The 19,262-nt window shown below is 48.3% G+C and overlaps 1 protein-coding gene across 10 annotated transcripts in view; it reads right to left on the bottom strand.

Moving 5' to 3' along the window:
* The window catches only part of DLG4 (discs large MAGUK scaffold protein 4), a 393,288-nt gene that overhangs the window by 166,769 nt on the left and 207,257 nt on the right, over window positions 1–19,262 (bottom strand). For 2 of the 10 annotated variants that reach the window (XM_077261463.1, XM_077261465.1), the window contains exon 1: window positions 14,958–15,419. The exons of 6 other annotated variants lie outside the window; for them this stretch is intronic. In XM_077261463.1, coding sequence (XP_077117578.1) covers window positions 14,958–15,041 — 84 coding nt within the window. In that variant the 5' untranslated portion in view covers window positions 15,042–15,419. Of the gene's footprint in view, window positions 1–14,957; window positions 15,420–19,262 lie in introns of those variants that run through there. 2 more of the 10 variants (XM_077261464.1, XM_077261466.1) reach the window with 2 other exon arrangements.

Below are 19,262 nucleotides of genomic sequence, written 5' to 3'. Positions count from 1 at the left end.
AACCATCTCATATCCCCTTTTTTTTGCACATTCCACACTACTAATGTTAGTAGTGTGTATGTGCAAAATTTCAGCGCTGTAGCTGCTAAAATAAAGGGTTAAATGGCGGAAAAAATTGGCGTGCGCTCCCGCGCAATTTTCTCCGCCAGAGTGGTAAAGCCAGTGACTGAGGACAGATATTAATAGCCAGGAGAGGGTCCATGGTTATTGCCCCCCCGTGGCTAAAAACATCTGCCCCCAGCCACCCCAGAAAAGGCACATCTGGAAGATGCGCCTATTCGGGCACTTGGCCACTCTCTTACCACTCCCGTGTAGCGGTGGGATATGGGGTAATGAAGGGTTAATGTCACCTTGCTATTGTAAGGTGACATTAAGCCAGATTAATAATGGAGAGGCGTCAATTATGTCACCTATCCATTATTAATCCAATTGTTTGAAAGGGTTAAAAAACACACACACATGATTTAAAAGTATTTTAATGAAATAAACACAGCGGTTGTTTTAATAATTTATTGCTCTCTCAATCCATGAGCAACACCCTCGCTTGGCAAAATAATAAACGCACAAGATACATACCTTCTGCTGACCCGTCACGTCCCACGAGGTAATCCATCTGAAGGGGTTAACTAATATTACAGGCACGAGCTGTGATAAACCACTCGCTCGTGCCTGTAATCCCCGGGTGCTGAAAGGAAAGCTGGATCTATACTTACATTCAGTCGCGGTGATGCGCCCCTGCTGGATGTTCTCATGAACTGCAGCCTGGGAACTTTTTCCCACGCTCCAGGTCATATGAGGACATCCACCAGGGGGCGCATCACCGCGACTGAAGGAAATGTAGGTCAATGACCTACATTTCATTCATTTGCCGGGGATTACAGGCACGGAGCACAGCTGCATTTGCAGGGCTCCTGCTTGTAAAATATTTTAACCCCTTCAGATGGATTACCTCGTGGGATGTGACGGTTCAGCTGAGGGTATGTATCTTGTGCGTTTATTATTTTTCCAAGCGAGGGTGTTGCTGATGGATTGAGAGAGCAATAAATTATTACAACAACCGCTGTGTTTATTTCATTAAAATACTTTTAAATCATGTGTGTGTGTTTTTTAACCCTTTCATACAATTGGATTAATAATGGATAGGTGTCATAATTGACGCCTCTCCATTATTAATCTGGCTTAATGTCACCTTACAATAGCAAGGTGACATTAACCCTTCATTACCCCATATCCCACCGCTACAGGGAGTGGGAAGAGAGTGGCCAAGTGCCAGAATAGGCGCATCTTCCAGATGTGCCTTTTCTGGGGTGGCTGGGGGCAGATGTTTGTAGCCAGGGGGGGGCCAATAACCATGGACCCTCTCTAGGCTATTAATATCTGCCCTCAGTCACTGGCTTTACCATTGTGGCGGAGAAAATTGCGCGGGAGCCCACGCCATTTTTTTCCGCCATTTAACCCTTTATTTTAGCAGCTACAGCGCTGAAATTTTGCACATACACACTACTAACATTAGTAGTGTGGAATATGCAAAAAAAAAGGGGGATATGAGATGGTTTACTGAATGTAAACCATGTCTCATATCCTGTCGGGTTTGTGCAGGAGAAATGAAAAGCGGCAATTGAATTACCGACTTTTCACAGATATCGCGCTGAATTAAATATAAATACAGAATATATATATATGTGTCTCAATGACATATATATATATATATATATATATACTGTATATATGTTTTAATGAACATTTGAGCACATAAATCCATTAGATGTCGGTTTTGCAAGTCTGCGAGAAAGTATCGCAGTACGGATGCCATACGGATTACATACGGAGGATGCCATGCGCAAAATACGCTGACACACCCTGACTACGGATCAATATTTTGGGAACATTTCTCCGTATTACGGCCGTAGTACGGACGTATAATACGTGGCGTATTGTCTTACGCCAAGTGTGACCCCAGCCTTAATCGACACAGGTGAGATTAAAAGCATCACATGCTGGAAACAAAGCTTTTTACCCACAATTTTGGAAAGGTACCAACAAAATTCTATGGCCCATTTTGGGGTATTGTGTGAAATTATTTTCCTTGTTTTTTTTCTGTTTTTTTTTTAAATTTGCGCTGTTCCCAATACACAGAAAGAAAATAAGCATGTGTATAACAAAACGAAAAATTGTAATTATTTTCTGGGAGAAATTCAAAAGTGCCATCATTTCCAGCTATGACATTATACAGTACTAGATGGCAGCCCGATTCTAAAGAATCGGGAGTCTAGAATCCATATATACTTTATTTATTCAAATGTAAGAATAATACAATTAATAAATAATAGTAAGAAAGAACAAAAAATGGCTGCACTCACCAGCTCTTGACAATTCTTGTTATTTAAGGTACAGTTACACAGGATCCATGAACATGCTTATGAGGGGAGTGATGAAAGACATCAGACAACAACTTTGCGTGTTGTGGCAAATGCCACAACAACGGTTCTTTGCTTAAGAACAATAATGTAAATAATAAAAAATATGTATCAATAACTATGTATATTGGTATGTTCTATGACATTTTAAAATATTTCATTATTATGTGGAAAAGCTCTTAGTAACCCATACTGGTGCATACTTGTGTGCCCATCAGGTATTTTCACAGTAAAATTTTCACAGGTGGGGCCCCTCGTCCTCCGATTTGGTGGGCGGGGCCCCTCGGCCTCCGATGTGGTGGTCGGGGCCCCTCGGCCTCCGCTTTGGTGGGCGGGGCCGGGCCCCTCGGCCTCCGCTTTGGTGGGCGGGGCCGCTCGGCCTTCGATTTGTTGGGCGGGGCTCCTCGGCCTCCGATTTGGTTGGAAGGGGACCCTCGGCCTCCGATTTGGTGGGCGGGGACCGGCCTCCGATTTGGTGGGCGGGGACCCTCGGCCTCCGATTTGGTGGGCGGGGACCCTCGGCCTCCGATTTGGTGGGCGGGGACCCTCGGCCTCCGATTTGGTGGGCGGGGACCCTCGGCCTCCGATTTGGTGGGCGGGGACCCTCGGCCTCCGATTTGGTGGGCGGGGACCCTCGGCCTCCGATTTGGTGGGCGGGGACCCTCGGCCTCCGATTTGGTGGGCGGGGACCCTCGGCCTCCGATTTGGTGGGCGGGGACCCTCGGCCTCCGATTTGGTGGGCGGGGACCCTCGGCCTCCGATTTGGTGGGCGGGGACCCTCGGCCTCCGATTTGGTGGGCGGGGACCCTCGGCCTCCGATTTGGTGGGCGGGGACCCTCGGCCTCCGATTTGGTGGGCGGGGACCCTCGGCCTCCGATTTGGTGGGCGGGGACCCTCGGCCTCCAATTTGGTGGGCGGGGACCCTCGGCCTCCGATTTGGTGGGCGGGGACCCTCGGCCTCCGATGTGGTGGTCGGGGCCCCTCGGCCTCCGATTTGGTTGGCGGGGCCCCTCGGCCTCCGATTTGGTGGGCGGGGACCCTCGGCCTCCGATTTGGTGGGCGGGGACCCTCGGCCTCCGATTTGGTGGGCGGGGACCCTCGGCCTCCGCTTTGGTGGGTGGGGCCCGTCGGCCTCCGATTTGGTGGGCGGGGCCCCTCGGCCTCCGATTTGGATGGTGTGGACCCTCGGCCTCCGATTTGGTGGGCGGGGACCCTCGGCCTCCGATTTGGTGGGCGGGGACCCTCGGCCTCCGATGTGGTGGGCGGGGCCCCTCGGCCTCCGATGTGGTGGGCGGGGCCCCTCGGCCTCCGATTTGGAGGGCGGGGGCCCCTCGGCCTCCGATTTGGTGGGCGGGGCCCCTCGGCCTCCGATTTGGTGGGCGGGGACCCTCGGCCTCCGATTTGGTAGGCGGGGACCCTCGGCCTCCGATTTGGTGGGCGGGGACCCTCGGCCTCCGATTTGGTGGGCGGGGACCCTCGGCCTCCGATTTGGTGGGCGGGGACCCTCGGCCTCCGATTTGGTGGGCGGGGACCCTCGGCCTCCGATTTGGTGGGCGGGGACCCTCGGCCTCCGATTTGGTGGGCGGGGACCCTCGGCCTCCGATGTGGTGGTCGGGGCCCCTCGGCCTCCGATTTTGTTGGCGGGGCCCCTCGGCCTCCGATTTGGTGTGTGCTCTGCCTGGGGCCACTGTGCTCTGCCTGGGGCCCCATATGCTGCCTGGGGCCCCTGTGCTCTGCCTGGGGCCCCATATGCTGCCTGGGGCCCCTGTGCTCTGCCTGGGGCCCCATGTTCTGCCTGGGGCCACTGTGCTCTGCCTGGAGCCCCATAAGCTGCCTGGGGCCCCTGTGCTCTGCCTGGGACCACTGTGCTCTTCCTGGGGCCCCATGTTCTGCCTTGGGCCCCTGTGCTCTGCCTGGGGCCACTGTGCTCTGCCTGGGGCCCCATATGCTGCCTGGGGCCCCTGTGCTCTGCCTGGGGCCCCATGTTCTGCCTGGGCCCCTGTGCTCTGCCTGGGGCCACTGTGCTCTGCCTGGGGCCCCATATGCTGCCTGGGGCCCCTGTGCTCTGCCTGGGGCCCCATATGCTGCCTGGGGCCCCTGTGCTCTTCCTGGGTCCCCTGTGCTCTGCCTGGGGCCCCTGTGCTCTGCCTGGGGCCCCATGTTCTGCCTTGGGCCCCTGTGCTCTGCCTGGGGCCCCATATGCTGCCTGGGGCCCCTGTGCTCTGCCTGGGGCCCCATATGCTGCCTGGGGCCCCTGTGCTCTGCCTGGGGCCACTGTGCTCTGCCTGGGGCCCCTGTGCTCTGCCTGGGACCACTGTGCTCTGCCTGGGGCCCCATATGCTGCCTGGGGCCCCTGTGCTCTGCCTGGGGCCCCATATGCTGCCTGGGGCCCCTGTGCTCTGCCTGGGTGTAGGACACTGGTGACGTCACTTATCTCCGGACATTAGCTCCGGACATTAGCTCCGGACATTATCTCCGGACATTAGCTCCGGACAAAGCCACGGAAGTTGGCACAAATTGCAGGAAGTAGTATTCTAGGCAATTATATATTAGATAGCGCAGCTGCAAGTAATAATACTGTTCTATCCTGATATAGTACCAGTATATATATCTAATATATAATTGCCTAGAATACTACTTCCTGCAATTTGTGCCAACTTCCGTGGCTTTGTCCGGAGCTAATGTCCGGAGATAATGTCCGGAGATAATGTCCGGAGCTAATGTCCGGAGCTAATGTCCGGAGATAATGTCCGGAGCTAATGTCCGGAGCTAATGTCCGGAGATAAGTGACGTCACCAGTGTCCTACACCCAGGCAGAGCACAGGGGCCCCAGGCAGCATATGGGGCCCCAGGCAGAGCACAGTGGCCCCAGGCAGAACATGGGGCCCCAGGCAGAGCACAGGGGCCCCAGGCAGAGCACAGGGGCCCCAGGCAGCATATGGGGCCCCAGGCAGAGCACAGTGGTCCCAGGCAGAGCACAGGGGCCCCAGGCAGCCTATGGGGCCCCAGGCAGAGCACAGTGGCCCCAGGCAGAACATGGGGCCCCAGGCAGAGCACAGGGGCCCCAGGCAGAGCACAGGGGCCCCAGGCAGCATATGGGGCCCCAGGCAGAGCACAGTGGTCCCAGGTAGAGCACAGGGGCCCCAGGCAGCCTATGGGGCCCCAGGCAGAGCACAGGGGCCCAAGGCAGCATATGGGGCCCCAGGCAGCATATGGGGCCCCAGGCAGAGCACAGTGGCCCCAGGCAGAGCACAGGGGCCCCAGGCAGAACATGGGGCCCCAGGCAGAGCACAGTGGCCCCAGGCAGAGCACAGGGGCCCCAGGCAGCATATGGGGCCCCAGGCAGAGCACAGGGGCCCCAGGCAGAGCACAGGGGCCCCAGGCAGAGCACAGGGGCCCCAGGCAGCATATGGGGCCCCAGGCAGAGCACAGGGGCCCCAGGCAGCATATGGGGCCCCAGGCAGAGCACAGGGGCCCCAGGCAGCATATGGGGCCCCAGGCAGAGCACAGCGATATTTTGGACCACTGTGCGGTGTTTCAGACCCCCTGTGTGATGTCTGGGGCCCTGTTCTTAAGTATATTAAAGATTAAAGTAACGTATATTAAAGTATATTATAGATCAAATTTGACACGTTTATGAGCACCATTGAGTGATATACTCAAGAATGACATAATTTTTCAACATTTTATGGTTTCAAACTGTAATCACTCAGAGTTTTTTTTACTTCAACCAGAAAACCTTAACGGTTCATAAAAAACTTGACTGTTCAGGATATGATAAAAGTCATAGTATTCTGAATCTTTAACTTATAAAGATACCTTTACATGGGGTGATTATTGGTTCCAGAGAGGCTTTCGGCCGATAATCGTACACATGGCTGGTGACAGGACAATACAATATAAACGTTCAAAGGTAAACACTGATAACATTAAAATCTAATATATAATTGCCTAGAATACTACTTCCGGCAATTTGTGCCAACTTCCGTGGCTTTGTCCGGAGATAATGTCCGGAGATAAGTGACGTCACCAGCGTCCTACACCCGCTCAGGGTGGACAAAGATATATGCCTTCGTGGTGCGCGGCACTTTTCTGATTGGTTGCCGCCTGCCGCGAGCGACCAATCAGAAATGTGCCGTACTGTCAAGAATTGTCAAGAGCTGGTGAGTGCAGCCATTTTTTGTTCTTTCTTACTATTATTTATTAATTGTATTATTCTTACATTTGAATAAATAAAGTATATATGGATTCTAGACTCCCGATTCTTTAGAATCGGGCTGACATCTAGTATATATATATATATATATATATATATATATATATATATATATATATATATATATATATATATATATATATATATATATAACACAGATGTAGGAGGTAATACTGATCTATCACGATATAGTACCGGTACATATATAACACAGATGTAGGAGGTAATACTGATCTATCACGATATAGTACCAGTACATATAACACAGATGTAAGAGGTAATACTGCTCTATCACGATATAGTACCGGTACATATATAACACAGATGTAGGAGGTAATACTGCTCTATCACGATACAGTACCGGTACATATATAACACAGATGTAGGAGGTAATACTGCTCTATCACGATACAGTACCAGTATATATATATATAACACAGATGTAAGAGGTAATACTGCTCTATCACGATATAGTACCAGTACATATATAACACAGATGTAGGAGGTAATACTGATCTATCACGATATAGTACCAGTACAAATATAACACAGATGTAGGAGGTAATACTGCTCTATCACAATATAGTACCAGTACATATATAACACAGATGTAGGAGGTAATACTGCTCTATCACGATACAGTACCAGTATATATATATATATATAACACAGATGTAAGAGGTAATACTGCTCTATCACGATATAGTACCAGTATATATATATATAACACAGATGTAAGAGGTAATACTGATCTATCACGATATAGTACCAGTACATATATAACACAGATGTAGGAGGTAATACTGATCTATCACGATATAGTACCAGTACATATAACACAGATGTAAGAGGTAATACTGCTCTATCACGATATAGTACCGGTACATATATAACACAGATGTAGGAGGTAATACTGCTCTATCACGATACAGTACCGGTACATATATAACACAGATGTAGGAGGTAATACTGCTCTATCACGATACAGTACCAGTATATATATATATAACACAGATGTAAGAGGTAATACTGCTCTATCACGATACAGTACATATATAACACAGATGTAGGAGGTAATACTGATCTATCACGATATAGTACCAGTACAAATATAACACAGATGTAGGAGGTAATACTGCTCTATCACAATATAGTACCAGTACATATATAACACAGATGTAGGAGGTAATACTGCTCTATCACGATACAGTACCGGTACATATATAACACAGATGTAGGAGGTAATACTGCTCTATCACGATACAGTATCAGTATATATATATATATAACACAGATGTAGGAGGTAATACTGCTCTATCACGATATAGTACCGGTACATATATAACACAGATGTAGGAGGTAATACTGATCTATCACGATACAGTACCAGTATATATATATATATATAACACAGATGTAAGAGGTAATACTGCTCTATCACGATATAGTACCAGTACATATATAACACAGATGTAGGAGGTAATACTGATCTATCACGATACAGTACCAGTATATATATATATATATAACACAGATGTAAGAGGTAATACTGATCTATCACGATACAGTACCAGTATATATATATATAACACAGATGTAAGAGGTAATACTGCTCTATCACGATATAGTACCAGTACATATATAACACAGATGTAGGAGGTAATACTGATCTATCACGATATAGTACCGGTACATATATAACACAGATGTAGGAGGTAATACTGATCTATCACGATACAGTACCAGTATATATATAACACAGATGTAGGAGGTAATACTGATCTATCACGATATAGTACCAGTACATATATAACACAGATGTAAGAGGTAATACTGCTCTATCACGATATAGTACCGGTACATATATAACACAGATGTAGGAGGTAATACTGATCTATCACGATACAGTACCAGTATATATATATATATATATAACACAGATGTAAGAGGTAATACTGATCTATCACGATACAGTACCAGTATATATATATATAACACAGATGTAAGAGGTAATACTGCTCTATCACGATATAGTACCAGTACATATATAACACAGATGTAGGAGGTAATACTGATCTATCACGATATAGTACCAGTACATATATAACACAGATGTAGGAGGTAATACTGATCTATCACGATATAGTACCAGTACATATAACACAGATGTAAGAGGTAATACTGCTCTATCACGATATAGTACCGGTACATATATAACACAGATGTAGGAGGTAATACTGATCTATCACGATACAGTACCAGTATATATATATATATATATATAACACAGATGTAAGAGGTAATACTGCTCTATCACGATATAGTACCGGTACATATATAACACAGATGTAAGAGGTAATACTGCTCTATCACGATATAGTACCGGTACATATATAACACAGATGTAGGAGGTAATACTGCTCTATCACGATATAGTACCAGTACATATATAACACAGATGTAGAAGGTAATACTGCTCTATCACGATATAGTACCAGTACATATATAACACAGATGTAAGAGGTAATACTGATCTATCACGATACAGTACCAGTATATATATATATAACACAGATGTAGGAGGTAATACTGCTCTATCACGATATAGTACCGGTACATATATAACACAGATGTAGGAGGTAATACTGATCTATCACGATACAGTATCAGTATATATATATATATATAACACAGATGTAAGAGGTAATACTGCTCTATCACGATATAGTACCGGTACAAATATAACACAGATGTAGGAGGTAATACTGCTCTATCGCGATATAGTACCAGTACAAATATAACACAGATGTAAGAGGTAATACTGCTCTATCACGATACAGTACCAGTATATATATATATAACACAGATGTAGGAGGTAATACTGCTCTATCACGATATAGTACCGGTACATATATAACACAGATGTAGGAGGTAATACTGATCTATCACGATATAGTACCAGTACATATATAACACAGATGTAGGAGGTAATACTGCTCTATCGCGATATAGTACCAGTACAAATATAACACAGATGTAAGAGGTAATACTGCTCTATCACGATATAGTACCGGTACATATATAACACAGATGTAGGAGGTAATACTGATCTATCACGATATAGTACCAGTACATATATAACACAGATGTAGGAGGTAATACTGCTCTATCGCGATATAGTACCAGTACAAATATAACACAGATGTAAGAGGTAATACTGCTCTATCACGATACAGTACCAGTATATATATATATAACACAGATGTAGGAGGTAATACTGCTCTATCACGATATAGTACCGGTACATATATAACACAGATGTAGGAGGTAATACTGATCTATCACGATACAGTACCAGTATATATATATATATATAACACAGATGTAAGAGGTAATACTGCTCTATCACGACATAGTACCGGTACAAATATAACACAGATGTAGGAGGTAATACTGCTCTATCACGACATAGTACCGGTACAAATATAACACAGATGTAGGAGGTAATACTGCTCTATCGCGATATAGTACCAGTACATATATAACACAGATGTAAGAGGTAATACTGCTCTATCACGATACAGTATCAGTATATATATATATATATATATAACACAGATGTAAGAGGTAATACTGCTCTATCACGATATAGTACCGGTACATATATAACACAGATGTAGGAGGTAATACTGATCTATCACGATACAGTATCAGTATATATATATATATAACACAGATGTAAGAGGTAATACTGCTCTATCGCGATATAGTACCGGTACAAATATAACACAGATGTAAGAGGTAATACTGCTCTATCACGATATAGTACCGGTACATATATAACACAGATGTAGGAGGTAATACTGATCTATCACGATACAGTATCAGTATATATATATATATAACACAGATGTAAGAGGTAATACTGCTCTATCACGATATAGTACCGGTACAAATATAACACAGATGTAGGAGGTAATACTGATCTATCACGATATAGTACCAGTACAAATATAACACAGATGTAGGAGGTAATACTGCTCTATCACGATACAGTACCAGTACATATAACACAGATGTAGGAGGTTATACTGATCTATCACGATATATCATCACGGCGGCACACTCAGGATATATAATACTTAAACAATACTGAATAGTAGGACAGAGGAAAGTACGAGGAGTCTGAGCACGTATCACAATGTATCACAACTTATCACAACGTTCTCCATGATCACTGACCGGAGGCAATCATACAACAAGCAGCGAGCTATGTATGCGACACCATGATATCATGATACAGAGGCTTACATGGCTGCCAATACAACAATCTTAGTGCGTCACAGAAGCAGACAGGTTTCTTGGGAAACGTCACAATAAAAATAACAGTACTGATCACAAGTAGCAGAGCTATAAGTGCTACTCACATAACCATGAGCTCTGCTGCATCTGTCCACACTAACACTCACCCGGCGGCACCTGTGGTTGTGCATTCACCATGCCGAATCTAGGAGTAAGCGCTCACCGTGCCGAATCTAGGAGTAAGCGCTCACTGTGCCGCATCTGGGAGTAAGCGCACATCGTGCTGCATCTGGGGGTAAGCGCACACCGTGCTGCATCTGGGGGTAAGCGCACACCGTGCTGCACCTGGGGGTAAGCGCTCACCGTGCTGCATCTGGGGGTAAGAACACCGTGCTGCACCTGGGGGTTAGCGCTCACCGTGCTGCATCTGGGGGAAGCGCACACCGTGCTGCATCTGGGGGTAAGCGCACATCGTGCTGCATCTGGGGGTAAGCGCTCACCCTGCTGCATCTGGGGGTAAGCGCACATCGTGCCGCATCTGGGGGTAAGCGCTCACCGTGCCGCATCTGGGAGTAAGCGCTCACCGGGCCGCATCTGGGAGTAAGCGCACATCGTGCTGCATCTGGGGGTAAGCGCTCACCGTGCCGCATCTGGGGGTAAGCGCTCACCGTGCCGCATCTGGGAGTAAGCGCACATCGTGCTGCATCTGGGGGTAAGCGCACACCGTGCCGCATCTGGAGGTAAGCGCTCACCGTGCCGCATCTGGGGGTAAGCGCTCACCGTGCCGCATCTGGGAGTAAGCGCTCACCGGGCCGCATCTGGGAGTAAGCGCACATCGTGTTGCATCTGGGGGTAAGCGCTCACCGTGCCGCATCTGGGGGTAAGCGCTCACCGGGCCGCATCTGGGGGTAAGCGCTCACCGGGCCGCATCTGGGGGTAAGCGCTCACCGGGCCGCATCTGGGAGTAAGCGCACATCGTGCTGCATCTGGGGGTAAGCGCACACCGTGCTGCACCTGGGGGTAAGCGCACACCGTGCTGCATCTGGGGGTAAGAACACCGTGCTGCATCTGGGGGTTAGCGCTCACCGTGCTGCATCTGGGGGTAAGCGCTCACCGTGCTGCATTTGGGGGTAAGCGCTCACCGTGCTGCACCTGGGGGTAAGCGCTCACCGTGCTGCATCTGGGGGTAAGAACACCGTGCTGCACCTGGCGGTTAGCGCTCACCGTGCTGCATCTGGGAGTAAGCGCTCACCGTGCTGCATCTGGGGGTAAGCGCTCACCGTGCCGCATCTGGGGGGAAGCGCACACCGTGCCGCATCTGGGGGAAGCGCACACCGTGCCGCATCTGGGGAAAGCGCACACCGTGCCGCATCTGGGGGAAGCGCACACCGTGCCGCATCTGGGGGAAGCGCACACCATGCCGCATCTGGGGGAAGCGCACACCGTGCCGCATCTGGGGGAAGCGCACACCGTGCCGCATCTGGGGGAAGCGCACACCGTGCCGCATCTGGGGGTAAGCGCTCACCGTGCCGCATCTGGGGGTAAGTGCACACCGTGCCGCATCTGGGGGTAAGCGCTCACCGTGCCGCATCTGGGGGTAAGCGCTCACCATGCTGCATCTGTGGGTAAGCGCTCACCGTGCCTAATTTGGGGGTAAGCGCTCACCGTGACGCATCTGGGTTTAAGCGCTCACCGTGCTGCATCTGGGGGTAAGCGCTCACCGTGCTGCATCTGGGGGTAAGCACTCACCGTGCTGCATCTGGGGGTAACGGCTCAACATGCTGCATCTGGGGGTAAGCGCACACCGTGCCGCATCTGGGGGTAAGCGCACACCGTGCTGCATCTGGGGGTAAGCGCACACTGTGCTGCATCTGGGGGTAAGCGCACACCGTGCTGCACCTGGGGGTAAGCGCACACCGTGCTGCATCTGGGGGTAAGCGCAAACCATGCTGCATTTGGGGGTAAGCGCACACCGTGCTGCATCTGGGGGTAAGAACACCGTGCTGCATCTGGGGGTAAGAACACCGTGCTGCATCTGGGGGTTAGCGCTCACCGTGCTGCATCGGGGGTAAGCGCACACCGTGCTGCATCTGGGGGTTAGCGCTCACCGTGCTGCATCTGGGGGTAAGCGCTCACCGTGCTGCATCTGGGGGTAAGCGCTCACCATGCTGCACCTGGGGGTAAGCGCTCACCGTGCTGCATCTGGGGGTAAGAACACCGTGCTGCACCTGGGGGTTAGCGCTCACCGTGCTGCATCTGGGGGAAGCGCACACCGTGCTGCATCTGGGGGTAAGCGCTCACCGTGCCGCATCTGGGGGTAAGCGCTCACCATGCTGCACCTGGGGGTAAGCGCTCACCATGCTGCATCTGGGGGTAAGAACACCGTGCTGCACCTGGGGGTTAGCGCTTACCGTGCTGCATCTGGGGGAAGCGCACACCGTGCCGCATCTGGGGGAAGCGCACACCGTGCCGCATCTGGGGGTAAGCGCTCACCGTGCTGCATCTGGGGGTAAGCGCTCACCATGCCGCATCTGGGGCATAAGTGCTCACTGTGCTGCATCTGGGGGTAAAAGCTCACCGAGACACATACTTTGGTGCACGCTCACTGTGCCACATCTGGAGGTAAGCGTTTACCATGCAGCATTGATTGGTGCACACCCATTATGTCGCATCTACGGGTGGTCGCTAAATGTGTTGAATCCGACAATCCACGCTCACCATGTCGCATATGTGGGTGCACAATGATTGTTCGAATGCACACTGACCATGTCACATCTATTTATGCACACTCATCGTGTCGCATACACACTCACCTTGTCACATCTGTGCATGCACACTCACCGTGTCGCATGCACTCACCTTGTCACATCTGTGCGTGCACACTCATAGTGTTGTATACACACTCACCTTGTCACCTCTATTCGTGCACTTATCGTGTCGCGTGCACACTCACCTTGTCACATCTATTTGTGCACACTCACCTTGTCACATCTGTTTGTGCACACTCACCTTGTCCCATCTGTGCGTGCACACTCGTGTCGCATACATATTCACCTTATCACATCTATTTGTGCACACTCATCGTGTCGCATACACACTCACCTTGTCACATCTGTGCGTGCACTCAGTGTTGTATACACTTACCTTGTCACCTCTATTTGTGCACACTCACCTTGTCCCATCTGTGCGTGCACACTCATCGTGTCGCATACACACTCGCCTTGTAACCTCTATTTGTGCACTCACCGTGTCGCTTGCACACTCTCCTTGTCACGTCTATTTGTGCACACTCACCTTGTCCTATCTGTGCGTGCACACTCGTGTCGCATACATATTCACCTTGTCACATCTATTTGTGCACACTCATCGTGTCGCGTGCACACTCACCTTGTCACATCTATTTGTGCACACTCACCTTGTCACATCTATTTGTGCACACTCACCTTGTCCTATCTGTGCGTGCACACTCGTGTCGCATACATATTCACCTTGTCACATCTATTTGTGCACACTCATCGTGTCGCGTGCACACTCACCTTGTCACATCTATTTGTGCACACTCACCTTGTCACATCTGTTTGTGCACACTCACCTTGTCCCATCTGTGCGTGCACACTCATCGTGTCGCATACACACTCGCCTTGTAACCTCTATTTGTGCACTCACCGTGTCGCTTGCACACTCTCCTTGTCACATCTGTTTGTGCACACTCACCTTGTCCTATCTGTGCGTGCACACTCGTGTCGCATACATATTCACCTTGTCACATCTATTTGTGCACACTCATCGTGTCGCATACACACTCACCTTCTCCCATCTGTGCGTGCACACTCATCGTGTCGCATACACACTCACCTTGTCACCTCTATTTGTGCACACTCATCGTGTCGCTTGCACACTCACCTTGTCACATCTGTGCGTGCACGCTTACTGTGCAGCATCTGTCGCTGCACGCTCCCCTTGCGCCTCTTTGGGTGCACGCTCACCATGCCACAACTCACAGTGCACACTCACTAACTCACCGGCTGTCTCTGCTTCTTTGCTTTCCTGACGTTGCTTATGAAGCGTCTCCCCATTTTTTTGGCGTACCATACAGATACAAACATCTCTCCCCCCGATCTACGGAGAAGGAGGGGGCTGTGATAAGTGAGTGATGAACGGAGGGAGGAGAAAAAGACGGGACAAGAGAAAAGACGAGAGACAGGGAGGAACCGTGCGCAACGAGAGGCAGCGGGGAGGAGGCTGGCGGACCGCTGTCACTCCACAACACAAAGGCCAGGGACAAGGCAGGAATGCTCCGTCACCTTCGTGCAGGGGGACCTCATATTGGGGTGGTCTCTGCCCCTTAATTCGTCACATTACAAAATCCAGATGGGAGGAGGAGCGAGATGCAGGCACTGAGGGGGCGAGAAAAAGAAGCAGCAAGCGCAAGGATGCGGCGTCTGCTGCTGATGCTGCTGCGAGATCCAGGAACATCCAGCGATGAGTGACACACAGAGAAACACGGAAAAGACAGGGATCCGCAGAGTGAGGGGGAGGGGAGCAGATGACGGAGAAAGGGAGACCCACCGATGAATGGAGAGGTGGCCGCAACCAGGCAACAGGGGGGGAAGCCGCTCCAAGAATGGAGGAGGAAAGAAGGGAGCCGGCAGAGGAGGAGAGAGGAGGATGCGGGAGGGATCCCGGGGAGAGGAAGAGGGAAGGCTGGAAAAAGGCAAATAGCTGGAGACAATGAGAATGACGGGGATATACAGAGAGGATGAGAATGACTGAAATATACAGAGAGGATGAGAATGACGGGGATATACAGAGAGGATGAGAATGACTGAAATATACAGAGAGGATGAGAATGACTGAAATATACAGAGAGGATGAGAATGACGGGGGTATACAGAGAGGATGAGAATGACTGAAATATACAGAGAGGATGAGAATGACTGAAATATACAGAGAGGATGAGAATGACGGGGATGTACAGAGAGGATGAGAATGACGGGGATATACAGAGAGGATGAGAATGATGGGGATGTACAGAGAGGATGAGAATGACGGGGATATACAGAGAGGATGAGAATGACTGAAATATACAGAGAGGATGAGAATGACGGGGATATACAGAGAGGATGAGAATGACGGGGATATACAGAGAGGATGAGAATGACTGAAATATACAGAGAGGATGAGAATGATGGGGATATACAGAGAGGATGAGAATGACGGAGATATACAGAGAGGATGAAAATGACTGAAATATACAGAGAGGATGAGAGTGATGGGGATATACAGAGAGGATGAGAATGACTGAAATATACAGAGAGGATGAGAATGTCGGGGATATACAGAGAGGATGAGAGTGACGGGGATATACAGAGAGGATGAGAATGACGGGGATATACAGAGAGGATGAGAATGACTGAAATATACAGAGAGGATGAGAATGACTGAAATATACAGAGAGGATGAGAATGACGGGGGTATACAGAGAGGATGAAAATGACTGAAATATACAGAGAGGATGAGAATGACGGGGATATACAGAGAGGATGAGAATGACGGGGATATACAGAGAGGATGAGAATGGCTGAAATATACAGAGAGGATGAGAATGACGGGGATATACAGAGAGGATGAGAATGACGGAGATATACAGAGAGGATGAGAATGACGGGGATATACAGAGAGGATGAGAATGACTGAAATATACAGAGAGGATGAGAATGACTGAAATATACAGAGAGGATGAGAATGACGGGGATATACAGAGAGGATGAGAATGATGGAGATATACAGAGAGGATGAGAATGACGGGGATATACAGAGAGGATGAGAGTGACGGGGATATACAGAGAGGATGAGAATGACGGGGATATACAGAGAGGATGAGAATGACTGAAATATACAGAGAGGATGAGAGTGACGGGGATATACAGAGAGGATGAGAATGACTGAAATATACAGAGAGGATGAGAATGACGGGGATATACAGAGAGGATGAGAATGATGGAGATATACAGAGAGGATGAGGATATACAGAGAGGATGAAAATGACTGAAATATACAGAGAGGATGAGAATGACGGGGATATACAGAGAGGATGAGAATGACGGGGATATACAGAGAGGATGAAAATGACTGAAATATACAGAGAGGATGAGAATGACGGGGATATACAGAGAGGATGAGAATGACGGGGATATACAGAGAGGATGAGAATGACGGGGATATACAGAGGATGAGAATGACGGGGATATACAGAGAGGATGAGAATGACTGAAATATACAGAGAGGATGAGAATGACTGAAATATACAGAGAGGATGAGAATGACGGGGATATACAGAGAGGATGAGAATGATGGAGATATACAGAGAGGATGAGAATGACGGGGATATACAGAGAGGATGAGAGTGACGGGGATATACAGAGAGGATGAGAATGACGGGGATATACAGAGAGGATGAGAATGACTGAAATATACAGAGAGGATGAGAATGACGGGGATATACAGAGAGGATGAGAATGACTGAAATATACAGAGAGGATGAGAATGACGGGGATATACAGAGAGGATGAGAATGATGGAGATATACAGAGAGGATGAGAATGACTGGGATATACAGAGAGGATGAGAATGACGGGGATATACAGTGAGGATGAGAATGATGGAGATATACAGAGAGGATGAGAATGACGGGGATATACAGAGAGGATGAGAATGACGGGGATATACAGAGAGGATGAGAATGATGGGGATATACAGAGAGGATGAGAATGACTGAAATATACAGAGAGGATGAGAATGACTGAAATATACAGAGAGGATGAGAATGACGGGGATATACAGAGAGGATGAGAATGACGGGGATATACAGAGAGGATGAGAATGACGGGGATATACAGAGAGGATGAGAATGACGGGGATATACAGAGAGGATGAAAATGACTGAAATATACAGAGAGGATGAGAATGACGGGGATATACAGAGAGGATGAGAATGACGGGATATACAGAGAGGATGAGAATGACGGGGATATGAAGAGATGAGAATGACGGGGATATACAGAGAGGATGAGAATGACGGGGATATACAGAGAGGATGAGAATGACTGAAATATACAGAGAAGATGAGAATGACTGAAATATACAGAGAGGATGAGAATGACTGAAATATACAGAGAGGATGAGAATGACGGGGATATACAGAGAGGATGAAAATGACTGAAATATACAGAGAGGATGAGAATGACGGGGATATACAGAGAGGATGAGAATGACGGGATATACAGAGAGGATGAGAATGACTGAAATATACAGAGAAGATGAGAATGACTGAAATATACAGAGAGGATGAGAATGACTGAAATATACAGAGAGGATGAGAATGACGGGGATATACAGAGAGGATGAAAATGACTGAAATATACAGAGAGGATGAGAATGACGGGGATATACAGAGAGGATGAGAATGACGGGATATACAGAGAGGATGAGAATGACGGGGATATGAAGAGATGAGAATGACGGGGATATACAGAGAGGATGAGAATGACGGGGATATACAGAGAGGATGAGAATGACTGAAATATACAGAGAGGATGAGAATGACTGAAATATACAGAGAGGATGAGAATGACTGAAATATACAGAGAGGATGAGAATGACGGGGATATACAGAGAGGATGAGAATGACTGAAATATACAGAGAGGATGAGAATGACGGGGATATACAGAGAGGATGAGAATGATGGGGATATACACAGAGGATGAGAATGACGGGGATATACAGAGAGGATGAGAATGATGGGGATATACAGAGAGGGTGAGAATGACGGGGATATACAGAGGATGAGAATGACGGGGATATACAGAGAGGATGAGAGTGACGGGATATACAGAGAGGATGAGAGTGACGGGGATATACAGAGAAGATGAGAATGATGGGGATATAGAGAGGATGAGAATGACAGGGATATACAGAGAGGATGAGAATGACGGGGATATACAGAGAGGATGAGAATGACTGAAATAAACAGAGAGAATGAGAATGACGGGGATATACAGAGAAGATGAGAATGACGGGGATATACAGAGATGAGAATAACGGGGATGTACAGAGAGGATGAGAATGACAGATATACAGTGAGAAAGAGTGACGGGGATATACAGAGAGGATGAGAATGACGGGGATATACAGAGGATTAGAATGACGGGGATATACAGAGAAGATGAGAATAACAGGGATATACAGAGAGGATGAGAATGACGGGGATATACAGAGAGGATGAGAATAACGGGGATATACAGAGAGGATGAGAATGATGGGGGAT

The sequence above is a fragment of the Ranitomeya variabilis genome, chromosome 5 (genome assembly GCF_051348905.1).
Source record: "Ranitomeya variabilis isolate aRanVar5 chromosome 5, aRanVar5.hap1, whole genome shotgun sequence".
NCBI lineage: Eukaryota > Metazoa > Chordata > Amphibia > Anura > Dendrobatidae > Ranitomeya > Ranitomeya variabilis.
Note: the sequence above shows the minus strand (reverse complement) of the source record. Positions and strands in the feature narration are given on the sequence as shown.